We start from the raw sequence: 18980 nt of genomic DNA, 5'->3' as shown, positions 1-18980 counted from the left end.
CAACTTTACAAATAGGACTTTATTTAGCTGAATAGAAAACATGAATCTGCTACTTCATGAAAGGAAATTGGACATTAAATGCATCTTGATCTACTCTGTCAAACCTGAATTATTCAACGTAACGTCTCCATCTCACTGACAGTCAAAAAATGTGTCTAGTTCGTTAATCTAAGTCAACGTTATGCAACTGACACCCTTGTGCACAGCGTACGTCTGTGGATATAGGTTATGCAAATGAGCAAGTAAATCAGAAAACAGGCCAATCCATTTCGTGGATGCGAGTCATTAAACAAAAGTAGAATGTTGTTTTTTGTTTTTTTTCAGCTAATGATTGTGTTCATGGGTTTAAATGGGTTAAATGGGTTTAAAATCCAGGCTGGCAGCAAAAACCGGACTGGTTCCAGAGAAAATGTGTAATTCAATTAATTGTATTACACCGCGATGAATGCGTTATGGCAAACATTTTAAGCGTCGATGCAAATTTAAATGATTAAGTGATTTGTTTTTGGATGTAAAACACAGCGAAACACAATGTGATCTTTTTGTTGCCACCTTTATTTATGACATCTTTAAGTAGTATAGCAGACTAGGTGCAGATGACACTAATGTAGTCTAATGCACAGATAAAGAACCACTCATCTGTGCTGTTTTCAAGCCTCTGACCCTTCGATGTAATATTTCTGTAATGGCAAATTTCAAATTTGATTTAAAGTCCTAAACAATTTAATAGCGCTTTGATTACGTTCTATTTCCATTTAGGTGCTAGATGAAAGGCTATAACTATCCATCATAAGGCCCCAAAATGGCTCCACATGCTGCCTCCCCTTTGACACTACTTTTGTAACATCAGACGCCCAGAGTGAATATCTAGCCAAGTTCACATCGTCACATCACACGGCTGAATAAAGCATAGTGTGAAAGGTGGACTGAGCACAAACAGCAGCCCATACATCATCAGACAATGGCTGCTGGAAAACAGCCCCCTCTAAACTGCATAGAGCCAACTAAAAGCCTGTCCAAACACTGTGTCAACGGAGCAGTCTCTCAATGTAGGTGTAAAGAATGGAGAATATAGGGGAGTATCATCAATAACCTCTGGCTGGTGGATGGAGCAGCTTGGCAAATCTATAAAACACAATTATCTAAAAACCCACCTGGGCACTGTGAGGAACTACTGCCAGAGATTTTGGCACCAACTTCCTCCTAACCTCTTAAAGACAGGATGATAGGAGGATGACCTCCTATTTGGTGTACCAATGGCTTTTTTGTTTTGTTTTTGGGCAGTCTTTGGGTAAAGTTAGTGAATTCATTCCGGCCACTGCAGATGGTATGGTATGTATGTTCTGAAACAACAGAAGGTGCAAAATTCATGAAATACTTCATGGTAATCAGTTTCTATTGATGTTGACATTGGTTGGTTCACCACTTTGTTCTGGTCTATCTGTTCTACATAGACCAGAGCATCCTAACAGTGCACCCTAACAAATTCTGCAATAGAACGACAAACTATAGTATTATTTATGGTAATTTAAACTTTTATGAACCCTCCCCATACTGATATTAAACCACCTTCTATCTGTAGCCAATAGAATGCATGTACGGTATCACGTGACTGCCTATTAAAAATCCCCGATGAGGTGAAGTCGCGTGACTTGATGCGTGAATGCGCGAGAGATTACTGTACACCAAAATATTTCTGCATTCACTCGATGCTTTGGAGTTGAATTTGGTCAAGACTGATCTTCTGATTTCACAAGTCAGATCATTGTCTCCATCAGTCCCCATTAATTCAATTCACTCCTTATTCAAAGCCAAGCTCTGTAACCATAATTTAAGGTTATTGGATTTCCAAACATTTAAAATGGGCAGGTCCAGATTTTTATTTGGAGCCAGACCAAACTTAACACAACCCCTTTCATCACCATGCCAGCAAACCTTCATCACCAAATATGGATGCATTATTACAAGAAATTATGGAAAAAAAATTAATTGAGTTTATTCTGGTCCCTTTCTCTCAACGAGTTTCATGGAAATTTGTTTGGTTGTTTGCTATTTTCAACACCTGTCACTCTCACAAGTTTGCAAATGCATTTTTGTAATCATGAATCATGAAATGGCTTGTCGCGATTATCAAAATTATTATTATTCAAAAGCACAAATTCAAATTATCCAAGCAGCTAAAAGTCTCAATGCAAACTTGCAATTCTTAGCAACTTCACTACTTTCAGATTCGTCATTGTGCCTCTGCACAGCACTTACAAATAAACACCATTAATAAGCATCCATCAGTGCGCTATTGTTATAGTGATCCTTGCCAAAGCTATCCCACAGAGCCACAGCTAACGGATTGTTTCCTGCCAGGTTGCTTATAACACAAACACCATTCTTATATTATACATCATCCATAAAGCCTGGCAGCTCAAACCATCCCTGCTGCTCCTTAGTCTAGCGTCTCTCATTGGCTTTGACAGCTGGGCTGGATCAATTGGACAGGCCCTGACTCAGGCTGAATGACAGAGTGTTCCAGACGGCCCATTCTGACTGTCACTTCCCTGAGAGATCACCAGCCACTCCTGCCCACGAATACTAACTCAGTCAACATGGCTGAGGTCTGGGACGGGTAGGAAGAGGTTTTTGATGCGTTTGATCTCAGTGTGAGATCTCTGCGTGTATGTGTGTGCGCAGGTGTCAAGTGATTCAGGCTTAAATAAGTGAAAGGACGTGGACACACACAAATACACACACGCTCATTCCTTCCCCTCCTACACTCCTTTTGCTGGTGACAGCCCAGGAATCGCAGGACATGCAGGAAACCTATTAATAAGCCTGAGATGGAGGCAGCATGCCAACAGCGGTAAACAGGGTCAAAGGTGAAACGTTAGCGACTTGCCAAGAAATGGGATCCTCCCTGGTCTGCACCATCTGTCCTTAATCTGACGCTGTAATCCTCGTATCCCCCCTGCAACTGATGTGCATATTTTCACATTTGTATAGGTATAATTGGTGCAGGCAGGTCTGCATTTCTTTCTGTTAGGTTGTGCATGAAAGGGAAGGAGGCCTTCTGTGTTGATTTTAAAATTAAAGCACAAGCGAGTAATTACCGTGCGTAATTTTGTCGTATCAAAAACATTTCGCACTTGAGATTACTTTAAAGATTGTCGATGCAAGGCAAAATAAACCACACCTAAAACAACCCGGGACCGATCTGACATGAGGATTGGTTTTGGTCGTAACTGTGAGAAAAGTCGATTCACCTCAAACTGATTGAGATTGAGGTGAATGTCCACAACTGAAACCTAGATTAACTGGATTATCAAGTAACAGTCATTTTAGTATGTGCTAATATTTGCAGATGGAGAAAAAGAAAAGAGATTCTTAGAAAATGGTGGTAAAACATGTGAATTACTGAACACGTGCAGATCAGTGAAGAATTGAGCTCTTTAATGAGACCATGGGCTGTCTCTGCTGTCAGCGAGATACAAAGTAGCAGGAATGCTTATGATAATAGGCTTACAGAGATGCTACCAACACTGCTGGGGAAGTACCCAAATAGCCTGTGTGTGTGTGTGTGTGTGTGTGTGTGTGTGTGTGTGTGTGTGTGTGTGTGTGTGTGTGTGTGTGTGTGTGTGTGTGTGTCTAGATTAAATGACACAATCTGCAACAGCAGAAGTATTTGCCCACTACAATGCTCACCTGCAAGCTTTCATTCTTGTCATATGTTTGCAAAGAGTCTGTGTGTGTGTGTGTGTGTGTGTGTGTGCGTGTGTGTGTGTGTGTGTGTGTGTGTGTGTGTGTGTGTGTGTGTGTGTGTGTGTATGAATCCGGTGAAAAAGATTCAGGCGCACATGTGTAGACTGTCGGGTGTTCGCATCTGTGCACGTGGAGTTCATGTCAGGAGCAGCTCATCTGAGGGGAGCAGGGAGGTGACATATCGAATGTGTGTGTGTGTGTGTGTGTGTGTGTGTGTGTGTGTGTGTGTGTGTGTGTGTGTGTGTGTGTGTTTGTGTGTGTGTGTACGCATTTGTGTGTCTCAGCGTATGGCACCCCTGAGCGTAGCTGAGCAAATACAAATAGATATGAAGAGCGTGGGCGCTCTGCTGTGTTTGCGTTAAGAGGGAGGCCATGAGTGTGAAGTCACAGGGCAGAGCAGGAGAAACGTTGGAGGAGAGGATGTGTGTGTGTGTGTGTCTGTTTGTGTGTTCACGCATTACAGAAATTACATGATTAATAAATGAGGGATAACCGAAGAAACAGCAAAACAATCCATCTTACCAGCACATTAATGTCACGTTCAATGAAATATTTTATATATATAATATAATCGAGGTGCAGGACAACACAACTTTGTAGTTTTTGCCCAACTCTTGAAAGGAGGAAAACACAAAGGAAGTTACATCAACATTTATCTTGATTAAGAACGAAACGACATGATCTGAATTGGATGTAATTCTATCTTGGAGCCCTGATAGCACATTTTTTCCATCTGCTTTTCAGAATAAACTTTGCAAAGAGTGAAACTTATTGAGATGCCGCTCGTATCTCAGGCGCAGGCTTATTTCTATCATGCCACCTTCTGTGGCAGGGGAGGATGATGGGATGGTCATGTGATATTTGTTGTTGGGGTAGAAGAGTGGCGCTCCTTGAATGTCTATAATGGAAATGGTAAATATGAAATTATTGGATGGATACGATAAATCTTTCACTTATATATCATAACACTGCAAATTAGACAAGGTTCACGTATGAAATCTTTAATGACAACGTTTTTATTATTAATTATAATTAATATACGTATTCTAATCAAGGACACAAACTTGACCTTCAAACTACCAACATTGCTCATTGTACCATTAGAGTTGCTGCTGGGGTAAGATTCCCTTTTTTCTCCCTGACCCACAAGAGGTGGAAAATCTAGGTTAATTTGGTGAGCTCCCCCGTTGGGGATCTTCATCAATGAATAGTAAGCCTTCACTGCAGACATGACCTTCTTGAACAAGCATGCATATGTGCGTCAAAGTGTATAGGTCAAAATGCTTTAGGGAGCATCTAGCAGGTTCTTAGGTTGGTGTGGGGGATGGATAGCAACCATAGGTTTTGGGATGGGGTATAAGATTGAGAAGGTCAGTCAGATACTGAGAGGAAAACGGATGGAGGGATTTGTAAGGCAAGAGGAAGATTGTGGACTGGATGTGGAGCTTAGCTGGGAGCCGGTGAGGCTGGATAAGGGTGATGCCAGGGCTTTGTGTGGGTGAGTTTTGGACAGAGTGTACCCTTTCCAGAACCTAGCAATACTCCTCGGGGTTGGTGATGAAAGAGTGGGTGAGAGGCAAGAAGTAATGATGTTTTTGAGGTGGCAGATTTTTTGATGGACATAATGTGAGGCTGGAAGGAGTGGGTATTGTGATACAGTGTGATGTTATCAGGTACAATATGTTCAGAGAAAGCCACAAGATAACAACAAATCGAGGACTAGGACTAAATGCCAAAAGTAGAATCACATATATAAATATATGTGTACACACGCAGACACGCAGACACACACACACACACACACACACACACACACACACACACACACACACACACACACACACGTTCCATGTTAGCAGGAACCTTAGTCACAACATTGTTTTGGTTTTTTTTGTAATTCATTACTGAGAATTTGATGACAGTTTTTCTCACTTGCATTCATTTTTAATGCATTCCCTGCATTCATAATCTCTGTTTAACCCCAATCTTGTCAGTTTCATGACAGAAAATCATGTCAAATAAATATTACATTGATTTTTCTTGCGCTTGAATAAACCAGAAGAACAGAAACGGTGAGTGCGTCTTTTGTGGATTCCCTGTGGATGCACCTAGGATTTAAATCACGATACCGTCCCATTGATTCCTGCTCAACTATCACATATCTTTAAAAGACCACATATCACACTGATTCCCGAAGAAAAGAAACAAATGATGAATGTGTCCACAAAAGGCAATGAGGAGATCACTTCTAGATGTTGTCTGAGGACAACGTCAACACTCATGCGTAACATTTTTGGATACAACAATACAGGCCTTAAGAGAATGGCGTCAGGGGAACCCATAGTAACGAGGATTGAATTGTTACATTACATGCTCAAGTATGAAATGTATCCAGTGAGAGATGATTTATTGTCGTGCTGTGATTCATTCGTTCCACTGCCGAGCGCTCTAATTCCCTCAGTCCTTTCATGTTTCAAAAAGGGTGAAGATCCTCAAGTAAACACACTGCCAAGAGCCTAATCCAAATGTGATATGTTAACATATGCAAGCGCTGCTCATCTATAGGACCCACGCTGCCGAGACAAAAGAGGAGAGCAATCCTCCGATTTGGCTACGCCGGTTGGAAATTGAAATGAATCGCGCGCGCTTCTACGTGGTTGTAAAATTAGACGAATCCATTCCTGCGTCAGCGGTCGAGTGAAAAATGAGGAATGTGTCACAACAACAACAAAAATGAGCACAAATGTTTGTATTTCACGGTTGATAGTAAAGTGTTATTGTCTCAAAAGGGACTTTGGAGAGGTTCTTTAACCTACTTTTTAGAATAACATCATGTGACATGTATGTAACATCATGTGACATGTATGTAATTCCTATGTAGTCTGAGGAAGCAATAAATTGTCGGTTTCCATGAAGCTGTTGCTCTGTCAGTCACAGATTCAGCGCTGGCCTTATTATTGGGGCTCCACTCAACAGAACACAGTCTATGCTAATACAGGACGATAAATCATTCTAATTTGATGGTCCCACGTGGTCGTGATGCATTGCTATGCACTTCAGAGCTTTGCATTAAACTGAACATGTGACTCACACACACACACACACACACACACACACACACACACACACACACACACACACACACACACACACACACACACACACACACTATCCAATAACTTAATCCTCCTGAGCCTCTCAAGCGGGCCCCTCCCCTGTTAAAAGCCTCTGTCTAGATCTGACTAATGGGCCAGTCAGAAGGAAATGCCCTTTACCTACAAGGTTAATAATTATTATTACTATGTAATAAAGCATGTGCAACTCTGCAAAATGATTGGGCTTCTTCCTTTGAATCAACTGGACCAAAGCTGACAGTAATCATTTTGTGACTAATTGATGTTTTCCTTTATGCTGATGTTGAATATTGATCCAAGATAGAGCAAAAGACCAACAAGTGTCATAAATAGACATTTCTCAAAAGCAGCCACAAAAACTTGAAATGATGCTATCGAAAATTCATGTGACAAATAAACTGACAGTCTATCTCATCATCTAGCTTTATCCCAAAGCCAGAGAGATAAAGCAAATTGAATATCTTTAATGGACATTTGGACAATATTCTCATCATCACCATAACCCGGATTTACTGTGTGCGCCGTCTGGTTTTATAATTCCGCGTTGATCCGAGTCGCCTCCAGCTGCATCAGATGCGTTGATTAAAGCTGGAAATCAGTGGAGCAGATTGTGGCGTCAATGCCGACATTGTAAATAAAAGGTCAGGGTTGTAAATATACGATCCGACTGTCAAATACCGAGAACTGAAAGTTAAGCCAGATAAAAGTGAATATCTGCGTTGAGAGTGCAGAGAGGACCCAAGTCCAAAGACGCATCTGCCGAGAGAAATCCCTTGGACTGATAAGTGGTCGGCATTCATTGCTATTGTTATTTTTGTTCATGACAACAAATAAGTGTTGCCCCTTAATTTGGTTCTGAATAGTTGCGATTGAGGACAATGCAGCACTTCTTTTCCAAATCAAATCTCACGGCTCTACTTTCTGCATGATTACACAATAACTCTTGAGCTGACTGATTGTCTTCCTCCAGAAAATTGCTGCCAAAGTCATTGAATGGAGCCATGAGAATTGTTGGACCAGTGCTGCCCGTTTCTATTCATGGCGTCCGCCACAGCAAAGGGGAGAGTGTTAATGGTAATGAATGGTAATTGCCAAAAACCTCTCAGAATTTAGCTTGGTAACACAGGAAACCTCCGCTGAATGAAACTGCTCAAGAGTATACTGCACAGTATTCATCCTTTTATTTGTCGGATGTCCTAAATCCTTTCTGTTTTGGATGGGAATAAGAATGGGTTTTTCTGAATTCAGTCAAAAAGATGTGTTTCAGAGCAATTCCTGTCCAACAAAAGAAAAAAGGAATTGTGAGGGGCTTTGCCTTCTTCTTTCTGACCGGCCACAAATGACCTAAGAGCAAGGAAGACAAAAATTTCCCCACATTATAGAACTCATAAATCAAACAATCATCTCCCGCAAACTTCAAACAAGTGGAAAATGAGGATAGTCCAGGTCTTCTGATTCTTCTTCCTTTTCATATCTATGCTGCATTTTTTCATTTTTGCAATCTTCCTGTACTGAATGACTGTCCATTTTCTTTCATCTAACTCTTCGCTCTCACATTTTCAGAGAGAAGGACTTGTGAGGCCTCAAGAATTATGGATTTACCAGTTGCATCTAATGGCTGACTGTCCTCCAGAGGAGAATAAAGAAATAATTTAGCATATAAAGCGAAAGCAAAGGGGCCTCATACTGTTAGATGATGCTCTGTGGACTAAGGACCAGTGCTCTTTTGGCCGCAGATGAGAGACTTCATTAGAAATCACCAGGGGAGGTTTTTAACCTACCTTTACTCACGCCCACAGGGGTTCCAGAGAATAAAATCTACTTCCACTGTTTTACAGACTCAAAGCTGGAAAGATTGGTCTATATGGTATTGAACTTACCTTAATACACAGGAGTAGTACCCAACATCGTCCAATTCTGCCGGTCGAAACCATATGGCGTCCTCTTCCTTGCTCATCCTTATGCCATCAAAACTGATAGGTTCCTCAAAGTCCCCATGTCCTGCACTTTTGTACCACATAAGGCTAAGTCCAGCGCTCTGCGCGTGGGTGTAGTTGGCCCGTATATATCCATAGAATAAAGCACACTTAATCCGTACAGGTTCCCCCAGTAGCACTTTATATTTCAGGTAGTCCACGGACCAATCCGTGCAGCCTTCCACTGAAAGACAGAAAAAGGAGAATGAAGTTATTAGAAATCTAATCGATGGCTCAAAAAGCAAGGTGTTCTAGAAAGTTGGAAGTTTTTTTAAATGATGGAATAAAGATAAATTGTGGTTAAAATTGAGATTGTTTTATGATATAACTCCAATTTTCTAACTATTACACCTCTGTAGTAAAAGGTCACATGCGAACAATTAATTATTTCATCTCTGGGCACATGAGGGAGCAGCTAATTTTATAGCCCAAAGGATAGCCAATGTCGCACTGCTTCCTGTCACGTCCACCGGTGGGGCACTTCAGAGGTCACCCTGTCACGTTTTGTCCCCTGGAGGACACCCTAGAGGGCACTTTGTCATGTTTTATCTACTGTAGAGTGGGATTTTTTTCAAACACAACGGCAGGAAGTAGAGCGATTGTTCTGCCTTCGAGTCCGTCAATGACTTCCTGAGCGTCTCTGATAGAATTCATAGCAAAAATGACAAACTTTCTATTGTTAAGCTCTCATCAGATCAAGTGCTCCATTCAATCATTACTGCCTTTCTGCTCTGTATTTAGATTTGATATGTGTTCTGCCATCGTATAGATAAATGGAGCCTCCTGGCAATAAATTGTGCATGAGCTACCATCAGTATCCCTTTAAATGGCGACAATGACACTCATCTACATTTTGCTTGAGGAAATTAGAAGCTGCTGTACATCTGCTCTCATTTTCCAATGGTGTGGGTTATTATGAGGTCTCAAATGCTGTTTTCACTGATATATATATATTTCATTCTTAGCTTGTCTCATACTGAGCTGGTGTATGTGGCAAAGCTGAGCAATAGGGGTCTTCTTGTTCCGACATTGAATAAAGCCCACCAACTGTCAGTCAGACAAACTTACAAAGACTGAATAATAACTGCACATTCCGGCACCGCTGGAAAAGGAATGGTTTTGGATTCTCTGACTAATTTCCCATTTTTGGTAGTATAGAAATTCATGAGAAACACCAAATATTAAATTGACACTTAATCCTTATCGACTTCTCGCACACCAGCGAAACCTCACTCACACTCTCCTGCATTCTTGACTGAGGTTTTAAGAGTAAGCTGTGTGGAAAAAAAACAAAACTGAGTGCTACAGTAAGCATTTACTTAATATTTGGGTGGGTTTTTTTTAAATTGTGCAGCTCATACACAAAAGTAAATGTATCATGACAGTTCTTCAGCTAATGTGGAATTACCTTCCTCCCGTTTCGTGAGTCTGGCTCAGTTGCAAGTAGTTTTAGCCTGTTTGATTCAAAGGATCGAATCGATTGCACCTGTAGGTTGATGGGAATCACAACGTTTTACGGATTATGATGGATCTACAGGTCTTACGGATTTATAACTTCATGCCACCCCTTTGATTCTACCCTGAGCTTCACAATTACAAGACTTTGTAAGGTTAGTTGATCATTAACATGGAGGCCCCCTCTTGGGCACCATAAAAAATCTAAATGTTTCTGCTGAGGTTTAAGGTTAAAGAGTTACTCAACAAACTTTGTATGGAACTACTGTTATTTTTTACCCTTAATAAATCATTTTCTTTCACCCATTTCCCTCTAAGGACTTCATATCATTCAAGCCCAATAAGTGGTGTTCATATGTGCATACTAACACTTTAATTTTGCAGTCTTAAAATGCCAGACAGCTAATAACTGCTACCACTGCAGGTCAGAATGTTAAAATTAAAAAAGAAATTAATACTCATTGGGTTGATTATTGTAGGTAAAACTTTCAGTTCATGATTCATTCATTATATTAAAAGAAAAGGAACTTTTGTAAAATAACTTTTTTAAGCCACCAACAAGCTACTCATTTTATTTTTTATCCTCAAAATGGGCCACTGCTTCATCCTTCCTGCTCCTGACATCCGCTTTCCCCTTGCTTTACCTCGCCACATCCCATTTCCTTTAAAAACAGCTGGCGAGCGCAGCTGCCACCGACTCAACAGGCTTCACTAATTGAGTCTATATAAATGTTTTATTTACCAGAGAAACAATTCCGCCGCCAATCAGCCAGGTACGTTGTGTGTGGCAGTTAGTGGCGGTAAGTAGGGCAGTGACGTTGGTGGGGAATTGATTTAGCCATGCCGATTAATGTTATTGCATTGTATTGTGTGGAAGCTCTGTCGTGCTGGGAGCAACGGCAGCAGAGCTTGTAGGAGCTGAAGACAACAAAACCAGCTGAGCAGAGAAAAATAAGGAATATATCACATTAATATCACATTGAGATGCTTCAGAGAGGCGGCGGTGTAGTTTAACAGCAGACAAACCAGAGGTTGGCGTCAATCCGTCAGACAAAAAGGTCAAAAGTCAAAAAGTGTACAGAGGAATCCATCACCGTTGGGAAGAAAAACAAATTTATCCACAGAAAGAAGTGTCAATGCACCAGAATGTATTGTTTACTGGAATGCACTGCACAAAAAACATGCAATGAAACTGACAAATCATCACATATGGAGGAAAAATGGTGTTACTGGAGCAAAAGGGGCAGCGCTGACCTCCTTTCTCTCATTTGGTCCCAATTGTATTCTCTCTTTGATCGCATGTTGTGATAGCTTTTGTTCATCTGGAGGTAACTGAGGTGTGCCGCCAGTTTTTGTTAATCTTGTTTCCTATTGATCGTTTCAGCCGTAGAGGTAAAGCCTCATAGTTTGATTACTTTAATTTCCTCGGGCTACATTGGTTATCTCCATAATTACATTTCTTTGTTTCTAGCCCACTTTGGAGTCCATCTCAAATTGTAAATAAATCTAACCATCATCATATTTAGTAATCCCTCACTTGGATTGCTTTTGACTTGACTATCGTGACGAGGCCACATGAGAAGCGGTATGCTGAATTGAGTCGACTTTTTTTCCTGCAAATTAAAAATCTAAAACAAAAGCTTATTGAAACATTATGCTGGAAGAATTGCAAAGAGAAATTAGCAGAGACAATTTCCCAAAATTCAATAAACAAATAGTTTTATTTGAGGCTGGATAGTGAAATTGACCAAAAGGGAGGCCTTGCATTTTCTTCATCTTGAGGAAGAGAGCATGTCAATATATAATTTCAAGGTTTGTTTATAATCTGTCTTGAAGGATTTATAAAATATACACATTGAGAAGAGTATTCATGAGTGTTCAAAATAAAAAAAATGTAGTTTGACTATTTGAGCATAAACATTGAGTGTACTTGACCATGTGATTTCACAGTTCAGATTTGACAGCCACTGATCCGACTGATCCCAAATCACCCACATGATTTCGCCATCTTCCTTTCATGCGACTGACGGCCACATTCAGATGCAACGCTCAAACATCGCCCTTTAAAACCTCCTTTTGATTTACCCAATTATGTACTTCCTACCAGAAGCAGGACAATGGAAAATAACAACCTCATTTGTACAAGGAATGAATAGCTGGAAACAAAATGGCAAAAACACAAATGCTGGAGAGGGGCGGTGTGCACTCTGTGAGCTAACCAACACCACAATCCCTTCATTGTGATTAAGTCGCACTGTTGCCATGGCAACAATGGGTCTATCCTTGCTTATCAAGAACTTGCTAATTAGTTTGTGGATGATAACTTGAAGGTTTAAGGTAAGACACACAGTTGAGATGTTTCATTTGTAATCACGTGTCCTAATTTAGACTCTGAAGTATTTTACACCCACACTTAATAAAAAAAAAAAAGCGGGAAAAAAGCCGTGTAAAGCAGACGGTGGCTCCAAAGGAGAACAGGATTAGTTTGGCAAAAAGTGTGTGTGATGCAACAGATAATCTCTCCCTTTTCTTATCTTTGGTGCACAAACACACAAAGCACACATGCAGAGACTCCTGAAACATTGGTTTGTTATCTCGGAGTGTGTGTGCAGCAGAACTCTGCAGTACCGAGGCATAAATGCGCACAGGACTACAGCTTTTCTGTCCTATACCGTCAGGCAGTAATTAAGTAGATTTACTGAATATCCCCTTTCAGCCTTGTCTTATTATTATTTTTCTTGTTGTTGCCGCTGTCACAAGGATAACTGCATCAGTTTCCATTTTTTTCACAATATCAACTATGAAAAACACAAGTTTAGGGCGAATTGATTTATTTACTCTAAAATAAAGCAGAGACAACCGTTTGATGGGATCACCAGCTGTTAAAATATTATGTGCGCCATATCCAACAAAACAGTGCAAATGAGGTTTATTAGCAGCCAATAACATTATTATATTCACTTCCATCGTTAAAGCAAAAATCTTTAGTAATGAATTCAGAATATGGGCCAACTCTGACCCAATTTCCAACCTAGTTATATTCCAAGGGTATTAAATGCCACTGTTTTTCTCTTCCCTCTGGGTCTCATCCAGAAACAGATGTCTGTCTGAAACAGACTGATCACTCAAGTCCAACGCAAACCCACCCTCTTCAATATGAGACAATAAGAGGAAAACCCTCAGAAGGGTGGAGGCTGGGTTTGAGTCGTGGGTAATTTTTAGTCATTAAATCTTTCATCCGGTGAACAGGAGAAAGTGGCTGAGAATCCCTGTTTGCTGCTCCGATGAGAGTATCTAAAGTGAGAAGCTATAGTTGTATGAATTCTAGATCGGGGTAGCCACACAGCATTGACTTCTGTTTTGATATCTCTTTATGGGGGGAGGTTTTTCTAGGATCAGAGAAAACAAGATCTCGACTTGTATTTCAGGGGGTATTCACTTTTTTTCTTTCTAGAAGTTTTCAAAATTCTCCCTGGAATAAGAAGAAAGAAGGTGGAACATAAGGGAAAGGGGGGAAACCCCCCCCCCACACTATTTCGGTAAACACTGTATGCTGGGACTGGGAGCAGAATCAGATAGCATCATAACACGCATGGTCAGATTCATCTGTTCAGGGGCCATGAGGCAAAAATTCACAGCTGAGCCCTATTTGGCCTCCCACCTACCACCTCAATGTGCATGTATCCTTTCACAGTAAAGTTCCCATTAAGTCCAGAGCGACCACTTGTACCATTCAGCAGTTATTTTACAAACGCAACTCTATAAATACTTGTATGTTCCATTAGAGCAAAATATATGACATAAAGCTCTCAGGCTCCCTGCATAAGGGGGAACCATAAAACACCCTGTACAATCCACATCATTATTATTTTATTAGTAATCAGATTACCACACCAAATGATATTGCTTGGCCCAAGAAATTTGGAGTCCTTTGCGTCTGGGGTGCCGTAGCGTCACATTGTCAACAGCATCACTGGTTGGTTGTCTAGTCTTGACAAATTTAGTCAGAACTATGAATAAAATGTTCATTTTTTTGTACTCAATTACAACTAATTTCATTATTTATGCTATTGCTGCATCCAGGGGTTTGCACCACATCAAGCTGCTGACTGGTTCTCCGAAATACAAGGAGTTTTTCTGAGCAGGATGCTAATGGATTCAGTCAGACCTTTCTCCTGCGCAGCATAGACAGGTCTGCGTGAGACAAGCAAGGCTTTTGAAATTCAACATTTGACATTATGATGTTTGTTTATTTGACGATACGACGTGTAGACTTTCTGCATGGAAATGTTCAAAATGACTAGACCTTTGTTTTATACTGTGCTGAATTGAGGGCTTCAAAACCTCAGAAATCCATATTTTATTTCAGGTAACACGCATTTCATTTGGTCTCCCGTCGCTAAAACATTCGAGAGAGAGAGAGGGGAAGACATAGACAAATTTAGTCAGACGTGGTGGCAGTTTGGCTGCACAGACAGGATTGGGTACCAAGAAAAATACAGTAAATGCATCACTGCCAAACATCCGACGGCTTAGTTCTTTCACTGTCTTTTAACACCGCAAATAAACTCTCATCCACTCTTTTTCTTCCCATATGGCAGAACATTTCCCATTTCAGTGAAGGAAAAGAGACTCTCTGAGAGTGAAAGTTATTTTGATGCTGCACCAGAAAAATAATAATTCCAACTACAGTAGAGCTCATTATATATCATGCAAAGTAAAGCAAATGCCTCGGCACAGCATGCAAAAGTAAAACATAAAAGCAGATATTACAATCTTTGGACTAAATAATTGAATTACATACATATTAGTATGCATCTGATAACACAGACAAATGGAAAACAGAGTGATAAAGAGTGACATGCTTGATTATGACTGCAAATGTATGCAACATGCTAAAGTGGGTCTTTTCAACAGTGAAATTACTGTCAGATAAAAGATGCTTGTATTCCGCCCTGAGGCGTTCGATTACGGAGCACGGCTTTGAAAGTATTCCCATTTTAAGTTGAAGGAAAAAAGAAAACATGAAAATCTTTAAATGAATTTCCCTAGAAGAGCGTACTACAGACTGACTGTTTCACAGAACTTGCTGTATTTATCTGGAACAAGACAAGAAGAAGGACTTCTAGTAGCCATCTCCGTTATCTTCCAAGTATCCACAAATTGACCGTTTCAGACTTTTGACAGACGGTTATCGTTCATTTTGGTGAGCGAGGGTGGGGATTCTGCAGAATCTATTGGCAGGAAACAAACGCGGTACAAAGCCTAATTGAACTCGATTTACATTTCCCTCCATTGGTGAGGGAATTGGACAATCTGCTGAGTGATAATAGAAACTCCAGGAGATCCTCAGCAACCATCAAGGATGAGCAGCATTAGCGTCTCCTCGACCCTGGACCCAGAAGTAAAAAAATTGGTTCTTCCTCAGCCGATGTCCTTGAACAAGTCCGACTCTTCTGTTTATCAGCTGTAATAGTGGTAACTGGTAATGGTCGGATTTTGCCAAATGGTCATAGAACAAATGTTTGCATGTCAGTCTGCATGGAAATCAGAATTTAATAGAGTCACATTTGCTGACACCATATCCAAATTGGCTCTTCCCCCCTATGTCCCGATTTTAACCACTCTATTAAACAAAGACAGGGCCATTTGTCAGGCCTGCCTAGTTTTTATGTTTGTCATGTTTGTCTCATTTGACCCACCGTCGAAAACATTCCTAATAAAAGGGCTCTTATTCTCATACTTTACGATCGAAACAGACACCAAACCAGCGACGGTGCAAAAGATGCACTTTTTCCCTGTTAAAAAGTATTTATAAAAATTATCACCGAAGATTTAAATGCAAATAAGGGTAAACAAAATGAACTTCAAGACAAAGAGGGTTCTTTCACAGAAGGTATTAAGAGTTGCAAAGCTAATTACACTTTCAAAATAGAAATATGGTCCATTCATTCTTCATTTGACCCACACTCTCAAAAGGACCACTCGTGAAATCAGCCTCCAGGCATTTTCCACTCATCCACCTTTTTTCAGTTCCTTTTTTCCTCGATTTAAAATGCATTAAGTTTTATTTTATCAAAACTAGCCATCTCATTTTAGTACCATATCTTCATCTTGAATCTATAAGGCGGAGTATATATTAAAAAAATAAATCTCGCTTGCGAGCGACTGCAGAAATGATGTAACACACATGAGATGCTAGTAAAAACAAGCAAGATTCATTTGTGGTTTAAAGGGCTCCACAGTAAGGCTTAACAAATGTTATGTCATTGTGTTCCAGCAACGTTTTACTGTCACCCGAGGGCAACATGGGTTCCTCCAATAGGGAAGGTGATCAACTCGTAAATTGGGTTACGGGTCTGCTGAGGGGTAATCGTATGCAGATTGAGTCAGGTTACCACTGAGATATCTACCGACTGCCTATTCTCCCATAAATAGTCAAGGGGGTGTCTCGCCATTATTTTTTTCCTCCCAAAAGCGTTGATGTAATTCAATCAGAAAGGTGTGCTTACATTAGATCTGAGCTGATAGGATGAACACACAAGCTTTCAAACACACATCTACACACCACTATGAAATGACGCAAAGTCAACCTTTTCTTGCCCCCATGAAGTGTAGTGTCTTAGCTGGCTGGGCTCCAGGGTCCCTGAAGGAACTTATCAACTTCACATCCACTTTTGCCAAGGAGGAAAGGCTGGGTGGGGAGGGGGGTGATGGTTGTGGGAAGCGACATATGTCTTGAAATCTTGACCTGCCATTTTCCACCTTGTGAAAATGCTGTCGCAGCAGAGTGGGTCTCAATTAAGAGGAATATAGGTCCACCGTGTGGGAAAGGTAACCTCCCAGCTGCCTACAGAAAGGAGGAGATTACCCGCGTGATTGAAGCTCCTCCAGCGGGTTTGAAAGAACGAATGAGTCATCAGCCAATAAAGCGATCAGCCGTGACCATTTGCATGTCAGAGTATGCTCAAACACTATCATGCAGCCACCTTAAGACCTTTGTAAAAGGAAAGACACAAGCCTTGTCTTGTATGGGCAAAATGTCAAAAAGGAGGGGGGAATTAAGGACAATAAATTCTTGGAAAGCTCAGCTATTCCAAATAATTATTACTGCTGACTTATGGAAGAGTCACAGACATAAGTTAAAAGTCAGAAACAAATCGCAAATGTCAGCCTTAGAGTTGAACGAATGGAATTTTTTGAGCAGACCTGACGGGAGTTGAGTCTTACTTTTGATGACAAGCTGGGTTATCTATGAGCTAACAGTCCACGGATGTCAACAAATCCAAAGAATTCTTCAGGTTGATGGGAAGAGGTAAAGTCCAGATCCAAGCAGACATGACATGCAGACAATCCATAAATGAGTGGGACAAAAACAGAAATGTGCAGAAACACGAGTAAAGTACTGAAAATCTAAAGTGGCAACAAAAGGCAGAAACCACCTCGAGGAGATAACAGGACGCAGGTGAACTTAATCAATGCAGAGAAGACGAGTGAGTAACAAGACGGGGAAAAAAAACATGGAGGAGAGGAAGAACAAAGAGAGTGTCTGTGAATGGAAAACACAAGAGACTAATCATTGAATGGTGAAACAATGAAGCACAAAAGGCGGGAATAAAAAGAAGGACATAGAGAGTGAAGAGAGAAAGAGGCATGGGAAGATTTTCAAAATAATACAAAAAATAACAGGCTCAATTTGAAGCCATGACACGCACGGGTCGTGCAAAGGTACACGAACACTCAGAATTGGTTTACCATGACGATTGCACCCTACTGAGTTCTGTTCTATTCTTCCAGACGTGTTTGAAAGATACTATCAAATTATGACCCAAACGAACTCTTGTGGTAGACGGTTGGCTGGCTCACATCCTGATTCGACTTACTTGTCGTAACAGTATGCACCATATTTTATGTGCAAAGAGGATTACGGGCAACCAGATTACTATTGTAATGCTCTCATAATCCATTGGTCCAATGGCCCAGGACAAAAACTATACAAAGAAATAAAACCAATATGTATATTTGCTATCTTTTTAATTCAAAGAATGGTAAGCCTCCATTGGCATAAGTTTGTCTTTTATTCAGAAATGTCAAAGAAATCTAAGATTTAATGTAGATGATAGAGGAAGATTGATATTTTTGCATGCTGACTCCGGCTGCCCGGCTTATTTCATGATTGCAGTGACATTTACCTCCTGCCACCCTGCGGGTTTCTCACAAGCAGATAAAATAGCTTTATCTCTCCCTGTCTCGCCTGCACTTTACTGTCATGACACTTCATCTTCATTTGTCATTCGTCTCTCTCTCTTTCCATCTCTCTCCCTCTCTCTCTCTTCCTTGACAGCAAGCGGGTTGTCATTTATATGCAAATAGTCATACGTGATTGGGAAAAAAGAAGTTGAAAAAAATTGTTTTTCTTCCTATCACAATATAAATACTGCTTGCAATCTTGCCAGCTTCCCCTTTTTGTATCATCGCTGATTGGTCATGGCCTCCAGAGAGCGCGGCGCCGGCTGTCTCCAATCCCGGGTTAAATGCTGACGGAGACAGGACAGCACACAGAATTTGCCATGATGGACCCTTGGATGGACAAGAATAAGGAAAGACGCACATTGGAAAATAAAACTGCATTCCAATACTGTTCTTTGCATTGGTGCAGTGCAAC

General features: G+C 40.7%; 1 protein-coding gene across 2 annotated transcripts in view; it reads right to left on the bottom strand.

Annotated features, from left to right (window-relative positions):
* Positions 1 to 18980, bottom strand: part of LOC137591477 (interleukin-1 receptor accessory protein-like 1) — a 205861-nt gene that overhangs the window by 118601 nt on the left and 68280 nt on the right. For both annotated transcript variants that reach the window (XM_068309503.1, XM_068309504.1), the window contains exon 3: positions 8765 to 9044. In XM_068309503.1, coding sequence (XP_068165604.1) covers positions 8765 to 9044 — 280 coding nt within the window. The remainder of the gene's footprint in view (positions 1 to 8764; positions 9045 to 18980) is intronic.

The sequence above is a fragment of the Antennarius striatus genome, chromosome 24 (genome assembly GCF_040054535.1).
Source record: "Antennarius striatus isolate MH-2024 chromosome 24, ASM4005453v1, whole genome shotgun sequence".
NCBI classification, from domain to species: domain Eukaryota; kingdom Metazoa; phylum Chordata; class Actinopteri; order Lophiiformes; family Antennariidae; genus Antennarius; species Antennarius striatus.
The sequence above is the reverse complement of the archived record's forward strand: the minus strand, read 5'-3'. Positions and strand labels throughout refer to the sequence as shown.